The 9,772-nt window shown below is 45.6% G+C and overlaps 1 protein-coding gene across 1 annotated transcript; it reads right to left on the reverse strand.

Moving 5' to 3' along the window:
* Positions 1-568: 568 nt before the first annotated feature.
* LOC307241091 (prickle-like protein 2) lies at positions 569-7,948 on the reverse strand (the record flags this gene model as incomplete). Its single annotated transcript, XM_080015092.1, has 9 exons — positions 7,911-7,948; positions 7,583-7,767; positions 4,939-5,052; positions 4,672-4,809; positions 3,942-4,145; positions 3,561-3,747; positions 2,596-2,750; positions 1,677-2,478; positions 569-1,524 (listed from the first exon to the last, which is right to left on the reverse strand). The coding sequence occupies exons 2-9, from the start codon at positions 7,712-7,714 to the stop codon at positions 569-571; spliced, it is 2,688 nt and encodes an 895-aa protein (XP_079871218.1). The 5' UTR covers positions 7,715-7,767; positions 7,911-7,948.
* Positions 7,949-9,772: the final 1,824 nt, after the last annotated feature.

Here is a 9,772-nt window from a genome sequence, read left to right on the forward strand (position 1 = left end):
TACAATTTCTGATTTGTTGCACAGGGTCGGCTTACGGCAGAGGGCCGGGAGAGGACACTGAGCTGTGAGCAGGAGCTGGTCCGACCTGCCCGATCACTACAGTGTTACCAAGCACTCCCTTTTAACCTGTAAAAGGTGTGGTGTTTCCCTCCGGTACATGGCTATACACAGACACTCACACACATACATACACACATACATACACTGTTTGCCCATTATTTGCTGGACGAGACTATATTTAGAGGTCAAAGTGATCAGTTATTTTGCCGTGATTACATTTGATCGCAATTATTGTCAACATTTCCACTGTTTTAAGCCAGCTGCTCTTCCGCTGTGCTGCCATTACATCATACCTTGTAGGTGTACACAAACACTAGAGTTGTGTAAGCTCACATACAGCTGGGATCTGCCATTTCCTTTCTTCATCATCCCCTCCACACTCTTTTTCCTCTCCATTTTATGGTACATGCAGTCCACTGTCTCCCTTACACCTTCCCACTCCCTGTTCCCTCCTACGCCCTCTCTTGTTTCACTCTCCTCTCTCCCACCCCTTCTCTCTACTTCACATCTAGGAGATTACGCAGTTCTTGCTCTTCCTCCTCTGGCGAGTGTGCAGCTGACCGTGAATGGGTCCGTGCAGGGGCCCGTGATGCCCCACCATTCCAGAGGGACTATAGCGATGCCGCAGTTCCTCATTGTTGATGTAGCGTAGCTGCACTGGTCGTGGCATGGGCTCCCCCAGGAAATAACCCTCATCTTCCTCAGACTCCGAGGTTGAGGAGCTGCTAGAGCACCAGGGGTCAGCCCCCTCTCTGTGGCCATCAGCCCACTGGGGGCCTCCCTGCCCCGGAGGTTGCCAACCGGCATTCTGTAGGGTAAGATCTGAGGTGGTGCGGGGGCAGGGCCGGTATGGTTGCTGCCTGTAGCCTGCTGGTCCCAGGCCAAAGAGCGCCCTGGCAGAGTGGCCAGAGGGGAAGCGGTCATAGTCCTCCTGCACACGGCGGTGTGACGGTTCCACCATGTGCACAGGTCTGTCAGCCACCAGGTGCAGGGCGTTGTCAGAGCGGGACCGACGGGAACGCTTGTGGTGTCGTATGCTGCTGCGTTGGCTGTTACCATGGTTACCACGGTGGTGTTTACGCCGTCTGGACTGCGGTTGCTGCGACTGTTGCTGGGATACAAGTTCCTGCCCAGGCGGGCGCCGAAGGGGGGTCCTCTCGATCATGGGAGCCATGCGTATGTTTCCACTGCTGCCCGTCATGCCAACACGACCTTTGCCATTAAAGGCAAGCGGCTGAGGGACATCCCAGTACTGTAGCGGGTAGCCCACCCTCAATGGAGCGTCCATATTCCCATACAGTCGAGAGGAAGAGAGAGACTCTGTGCTGTGGAACTGGACAGAGGAGCTGAGGGTGCCCATGTTGCTCTTCTCAGACACGTTGACACCCGAGTCCTTGCTCAAGTCAGGCATAGAGAATCTTGAGAGATGTTCCTGACGCTTAGTAACCCCGTCCAGAGAGTTACCTGGAAAGAGAATGAAGCACTTATTGCACATGAAATACCAGATATATCAGACATCACTATCAGGTCAATATATTGTATTGCACAATCGTATCATGGTACATTTATTCTGTGCCATGCAATGCTATTATTTGACTTTATATAACTAACTTCACCTGCAGCGTTGGACATGATGAGGGAATCCATTGACCCACGAGGAGTCTGTTCTAGAGGAGTGAGGGGTTCATTGAAGCTCATGGCATTGACAGGGTTCCTCCGGGTCAGTGGGGGCCTGTGATCCCTCTGGAATCCATGCAGACTAATGCTCCTCTTGTCTGAGAAGCCCTGGCCCTGGCTAGACATCTCATTGAAGCTCATTTGGGTACGAAGCTTGTTGGGCCTGAACTCATCCTGGCTGTGGTGCATCCAGTTTTCGTTGAAGGAGTGGCCCCTCAGGGCAGCCATTGGGGTTCTCTTGGTGTTGCCTTGCTCCTTCACCCAGGAATCAGGCCTCTTCCCTGGGTTGACAGGGCTCTGTGCCGGGGGGTGAGGGTTTGAATTGGGGTTATAGCCTTGTCTGGGGTTACACTGGCCCAGCAGTTGTATAGGCGCTGGGGTGGGAGAGGGTTCCCTTTTTGAGCTCTCATAGGCAACAGAAGCGTAGGATTCATCGCGGCTCATCCAGACCTGATTTAAACTCGGGGCGCGGCTAGGGGTGCGGCTCGGGGTGCGACTCGGGGTCCTACTAGGCGTCTGCCCAGAGGAGACACTCAAACGATCCATCTGAACAGAGAGAGGGTCGATTTCTGCAGACAGACGATCAGGCATGGGTGCAGAGGCTGGCTGGCGGGCCTCAGCATTTCGACGTTCCTGGCTGGCATTCCGACGCTCTTTTTTGCCAATTTTGGTGCTGTGGCGGGACTCACGGGATCTTGCACTCTGGAAGGCTGAGTCCGAAGAGTCAGATTCATCGGGATCCTACCAAGTTCCCACAGAATGACATAAAAGGACATTTTGTATCTGGCAATTGACAGCATTCAGAAAATCGATCAAATTCTAAATAAAACTGTATGCTGTTATAAATATTGTAAGTACCTGTCCGACGCTGCAGGAACGAGAACAGAAGATCTGGCCCTGCTTGGGTAGGAAAGGGCGGCCCAGTAGTGAGCGCTTGCAGCGGGCACAGCAGAAGCATTCCTCTGTCGCGTGCCAGTGTTGGCCGTCATATGTCATCTGGCCCTGGTCAATGCCTACAGTGGAGAGATAATGCAGAGCCGTGAACTTAATGCATCATATCCATGTAGTGAATGACATCAAGCATAGTTAATAACATACAAAAATGTCACACCCATAAGTCTTTATCTAACCGGCCTCACAATTTTTTATTTCCTTGTTTATAATATTCCTTGGGTTAATAACGGCTACAACAATTTATCACTAATGGTATGGCATGAACGACTAACTGAATACAATTATATGTGCTGTGTGATTCCAGCGCTGTCGTAATGAGGACGGTCGGGAAGAGTAGCTGCTACGAGCACACGCTCTGGTTTGAGCCTGTAAGTGAAACTAATCTTAAAAACATGTGCCTCTAGGAATTATTATGTTGTGTAGCATGATGAATGAGATCCCGCACAAGCTGAGTTTATTTCCCTGAGGGAGAATAATATTTGTTCTGTGACACCCAAATGGCTGATTATTCGGTCGGTAAAATAAAATAACACATTTCATTGGACCTTCTCCGGAGCTAGGGGAACTAATAATCTTTCAGAGCTTCCATCTGGATGCAACATGGCATCCCCTCAAACAAGCTCCAGTTCCTCGACTGTCTCAGGAGCCTGGGAGGATAATAACCGTCCACATATCGCTGCTCTGGCTACACCTTTGCAGCTGCACACGACTGGGAGTGCTGATCCCATACTAAAAAGCTGCTTTCTAACTCAAGCTTTTTTCCCCCCATAGTTCATGTCTGCATTGAACTGCCTGTATGTTTACCATAGGATTCCGAAATCAATGCTCTATAACAGTTCAGTGTCATTGCATGTCCCACGGTGCAGTACCTATGTGTTCTCCGCACGCATCACAGTACTCTGCGTAAAGCGACTCAAAGCAGTTGCAGCAGTGCGGTCGTCCGTCCTTCATGATGTAGCGCTGGCCGCCCAGAGCCACCTCACACTCAAAGCAGCAGAAATGCTTCATGTGCCAGTGCCGACCTTCTGCCTCAGTGCACTCATCGGCAAAGATGATCTGCATTGCCAACAAAGACGTGAACACAAATGCTCTGAACAAATGAAGAAAAACCAAAGGAATAGGTGCATAATCTAGACGTTTTCACGTAGTTGGCATTGCGACGATACGTTTTAATTTTGGACCAATTTAAACCAACCGAAAGCATCTGTGAGCTATTTCAGAACCCTTGGAGGCGCTAAGCTGTGACAGACCTCATCGCAGGCGCAGCAGCGGGGCTTCAGCCTCTCGGCGTGGTGTCGGCCGCAGTAGATCTTTCCGTCCTGGTAGAAGTAGATCAGATCCACCAGCAGCTCCTCACACATGCTGCAGACGAAGCACTGAGGGTGCCAGCACTGGCCGTGGCCGGACCTGGCAGCGAAAACCACAATGTCCCCTCCGTTGATCTGGTTGCCGCACTATAGGCCACAGAAAGAGCAAGATGAAGGAGATAATGCATAGTTACCAGACAACAGAGAGAAGGCTGAGATAAAAGGAAAATCAAAGGTAGGAGAATGACTTTTTGGATATATTGGATTATTCTGCTTGGAACAGCCATATTGGAACTGCTTGGCACGGCTACAGTGCCTATTGCAGCAGCTCCCTTAGATCTGTGCATGTTATTTTTTCATTTTAACTCACTTCTCATCTCTTTTCTAGTCTTGCACTGTTTTTGCTGCTGTGACACCAGAATTTCCCCCGGGGATTAAGAAATATAATAATAATAATAACAAATCCAAAATAAATACATTTATAACAGACAAAAGACAAACACGATTCTACATTTCACTAATTGATTTATTTAAATTTGAGGTAAACTTTGGCTCCTCCATATTATTTTGTTATAATAATTATTTCCTCCTGACATTGATATTCTTTCGATATTATCGTATCCAACAAGTAAATGAAAATGAAAGTGAAACCATGGCCAGCTCTCAGCCATACCTGTTCACAAATGGCCCCGTTGACAGTGAGGGGGAAGGGCCGGACGTTGCCCCTGCCCAGGTTGTCCTTCTTCCTCTGGTTACTGAAGAGCTTCAGTTCCCGTTTCTCCTCCTCGTCCAGGGTGTTACAGTAGCGCACCTGACCGGTACAGTTGGTGATCACTTCTAGTACATATTTTATCACCTACATACACATATATGTGTCATATCAAATTGGTATGTTGGTCACTAAACTGTCGATGTATGACAAAATAGATGAGCTTTGTACCTCGTTGTCATGTGGGGGCAGCTGATGCAGCAGCTGCTTGATGCGATACTTTTCTCCCGGGCTGTTCACATAAGGAACTTTGTCCTCTGGTAAAGTGCCGTAATACTGATGCACCTGAAACAAGCACAGAACACCAAATTGGATCTATAAAAGCAACACACTCAGTTTGATCCATATTAGTGTGAAGGGTAAAATAGCTTTGCACATTGGTGCTGTCGTAGCCATGGTAACAGACTCATAAATGCTAACTAAATAGTTAAAAAAAACAAAACTGCTTTTTTATCATTTACTTGTGAAATGTCTGATGAATCTGTAAGCAGCTGAAATACTTATTTTTCCAGGTCTTTCTGCATGGAGGTTTTTTTTTTCCTCTCTATCAGCGCTGCTCTTACAAATATGTTCCTGGAATTGAAGGTGTCTGGTACTGAAAGGTTGTGTGCTACTGTACATCAGCAGATTCAGCATTGAACAAAACTATGCATTTCTTTTCTCTCTGTTTTCATTTTTCCGCCCAAAAAATTGCAATAGATTGCCGTGGTAACCTCGGTAACTGGTGATAACTTCTTCTGTGAGGCTTTGCACTTTGTAAAAACTGTCCATAAGAAAATAAAAGGTGTAAATCGGAGAATTCACACAGCGATCTGCGGACATGGAGAACGCCTTGTTTGTTCTTGACAGCCTTTGACGCAAAGTACTCTGGTTTTATTTGAGTCCTAAACATTCCTTTTTAATTCTGATGTTTTCTGTTGTTCTTAAAACACGATTGAAGATATCTTTTTCGAACCACAAAAACAAAAATAAATCAGTTGCATCAGTTTCCCATTGCAAAACAATGGGGTAAAACTGAGCCTTTTTTTTCTTGTTTATTTTTCCTCAAGTCAAAAGGTTTAATAATTAATTTGCCTTTTGACTTGAACACATTATTGTCAACCGCCTCCCAAGTGCCGTCACATTGCAGAGACTGAGCTGTGGGTTAGTGTGTAGTATTTTTAGAACCTCCGCTCGCTGGGTGGGTAAACTTTAAAGTCACTGTGCGATCTTCTGAATTTGGTGCGAGCCTGTTGTCGTCTTCAAATGAAGGAAAGGATAATTGCTGGTGATAAAGAGCAATATAATATCAACGGCTAAATGACTAGACAGCAATAGCCTGGACTCTCCTACACTTGGACTGGGAGCGTCCAGAGCAGCGTGGGCTGAAAATACAGGTTGTGTTAGCCTTTCCAGAGCTTTTAGCCAGTTTTACACGGTTCCCTCTTGTGTACGACTACAATCTTAACCAAGTTATTCTGATTCGTTAAACTTAATCAACGTTGCATATACATCTAAAGTGAATAAGCCACCTAAAAAAACTGTTATTATGGCAATGATCCCCATATACAATGTTTTTTTTGTTCTCACAAAGAGCCTTTAAATTGTCTATTTCATTTTATTTTCCAATTCATGCCTTTTAACTAACAACAACTAACAATTAAATCAGAAGATTAAAACAATGGATTCACTAACAACAAGTCAGTTAGTCAACCATACTACACGATGATCTTATTTTCTCCCAGCCCCAAAAACCATTCTGCAGAGCGAGAGTTGCGATCCTTAAACCGAGCGGCTCCTTCCATCTCCCCATGGAAGTGACAGGCTTACATTTAAATACACTGTATAGTGCACGTCAAAGCCATGGGCAGCTCTGATCGCTTTTATCTGCTGTGGCATGAGCGAGGCTGCAGCATCCTCCCGCATCCTGTCAAGATGGCTGACTGGAGAAAATGACTATTATCAGCCATGCTTCTCATCTATTAACGGAGCCCTGGGAGGTCCGCCGCAGCAGAGCACACGCTTTTATTCTAATATTTCACAAGCCCTTGCGACTAAAACTCTTTCGCTTCAGGGATGAACGCACGAGGCTTAATTATTTTGACCTTTCACACTTTTTCACCGGTGTCACTGACAAAATTGGAAAGATGTTTCAAGGTTTACATTTCTGAATGCTTTGGCACATGCTCAAATTCTTCCAACATCCACTTGCTCATCATCCAGTCACCGAAATGTGAAATTACGTGAACATCAGTAGACGCGAACAGAACAGACTTCATATCACAACACGCCTCAGTCATATTGTATTGTATTTAACTGCAAGGTTTATTGTATATTTTCCAAATTTCCTATGTAATGCATATCATTTTATTGCATTGCTTCCTATTATTTTGCCTATTTTGTTGATCTATCTATCTATTGGTGTTTTTTTTGATCATCGCATTCAGTTTGCTGTATTTTATTTGGAAATGGAAGCCACATTCTCATAAAAATCAAATGCAAGTCATTGATATAGAATATAGAAGAATGTGGGAAATATGTGATCACTTTAAACAACCCAACGGAGCACCAGCTATGATCTCCATGCAGCGAAGCCTCCGTTCAGTCGGCGGGTTAGTTTTTATTGTTTGGTCGTGGACATCACACCGTCAGACTGTGACCTCAATTCCATCTGGGTGACAGCGCTAACGCAGACAGTCGAGTCATTTATCAACAATTAATCTTGCATGAAATGAAGATTGACGTCCAGCTCCGTGATACATGTCCGTGTTGTGCCTTTCCCTCAGATTCCCGACGTCCTCCATGGGACTAAGTATTGCAGCACATTTGCGGATACCTGTTCGGGGCTGAGGCCCGGGGGAACCCAGGCGTATTCCTCCAGCGCGCACCCGGAGTCGTCGTCAGAGGTGGAATTCCTCTGGAAGTCGTACATGAGCTTGGTGACGGTCTTTTCCATCTCCAGTGGCATCGCTGTCAAAACATGCTCCTCCACGCGCGGCCGTTCAGCCGACGTAGATGCGCCTACAGGAAATAAGCCAGTGTAATGATATGGACCTCAATGAAATGAGTTTACTACAACACACGCACACGCACATGCACACGCACATATATTTAGGCTAAAAAGCCCCCTCACTGAGCCGGATCAAGAAAGAAATCCCAAATACCAAGCCTGGAAGGGTGGTCACGGGCCAGTATCAGCAGTGGCAATCTGCAGACTGGAACCACTGGGTTTGAAAACTTTCGGGAAAGAGGGAAGTTGACAGAGCGAGAGGGAGCCAGGGCACGCACATCGATCATCCCCCCACATAGCAGTGTCAGAGCACGAGAAAAAAAAAAATAGAAATGGGCCTTTTCAGCTGCAGAGCCAAACAGCTGCACACATTGCGGATATACGGGTGATTGGCAGGAGGAACCATCGACGCCATTAACACAAATGTGATTGAAACCAAATTAATTCAGTCGGAAAATGGGAGGTTTAGCGGGGTTGAAGCGGGCTGGCGCAACATCGCATTACCGAAGTGAATGCTGATAGGTTGAGTCGCTTTTTGGAGAGATACTGGAATTGAAGACTCTGACCAGTTCGGTCGTATCCAATCTCCAAAACAAAGACAAAATTGGACAGCCAGTAATACTTAACTTTGGGATGAAGACAACAAGGTCATAAATCAAGGCCATATTGGGGTAGGGGTGCTTTTCAGTGCTTGTGCACATACATTTGGGTCCCTGATGGGCCTACTAACACACAAACGGTTAGAAAAGACAACCCCGATTGTTTTTTGTGAGCTGTCTGTTTCAGAAAACGTGTCCTAAAACGAGCCGATCAGATTTCTGTTCCTTTCGTACGTCACAGGGCCCAGAGTAGAATTACCGAGTAGAACCGCCCCCCATCTGAGTATCCCAACAGACAAATCTTGTAAAAGGAATTAATACCAAGTCTCCATGAATAAACTGCAGACGATGGAAATATAAGTATTTAAAAAATTATTCTGCTGTGCCTTTCTTTCTAAAACAAAAAAAAAAATGTATGTGGTAGATAGACTGTAGGCTGTGGCAGGCAATTCGTTGTGCATTTCTCCAAAAAAAACCCCAAAAAACACAATTAAACTGTGTTTTTATTGTAGATGTATTGATTTTATTTATTTTATTTTCCGACGTTCACATTAAACAAAAAATCCCCGCGTGCGCGAGTCCCTGTGGGTTGCGGTGCGGTGCGCTGTCCGTGTATCCCACAAGCCTGGAGCCTTTTAGCCTTTTAAATAAGGCCTTGCCGATCTAATATGAGTGAAGATTCAGCAACTCAAATTTATTCAGAAACAGATTTTACTGGACTGATAAGGTGAAATCAGTGAAAAGTTTAAAGAGAAATTCAACAGAATCCAGAGTACAACTCAAAGCCCTTTGGCTCACAGAATTCGGGAGCTCAGGAGGGTGGCTCCTCCCACAAAAAACAGCCCATTTTCTAACTAGGGGTGTCACGATTCTCCAAATTCACGATTTGATTTGATTCTCGATTTAATTTCGATGTTTCTTTTTCCCAGAACTGACGGCTATGCCATTGTTCGACTATCGAGTCTTGATTTGTAAAGAAAAACACTTGCTTTTCAATAAGAACCTTTTATTTGAATAGTAACAATAATAAATAGTGACAAAAATATGAGAATATTCAAACAAAACACCTAAACAGTTCAGTAGTTCAGCTTTAGCAGAACTAGACTTTAGAATAATAAACAATTTACGACGATTCATTACACTACTTTCCTTACGAACGGTTCTGCAGCTGCTCTTCTCTGATCAGAGCAATCTCTTCATATAAAAACTCTAGATGTATTTCATTTACTCCGTTTCCTGCTGCTGCTCCGCTGCAGATCGTTCCTGACGAAATCCCGCCCGCGTTCTCACGGTCCGGTGGCAAATACCGGTGGAGCCGGTGGTTGGAAACCTCTGCACTAGAGGACATTCCGTCGGTGATGGTTTATTTCCCACTTTCATCGCCACATCTGCGGAATTACTGAATGTTGTGGTCAAA

Source organism: Zeus faber, assembly GCF_960531495.2.
Source record: "Zeus faber genome assembly, chromosome: 15".
NCBI classification, from domain to species: Eukaryota; Metazoa; Chordata; class Actinopteri; order Zeiformes; family Zeidae; genus Zeus; species Zeus faber.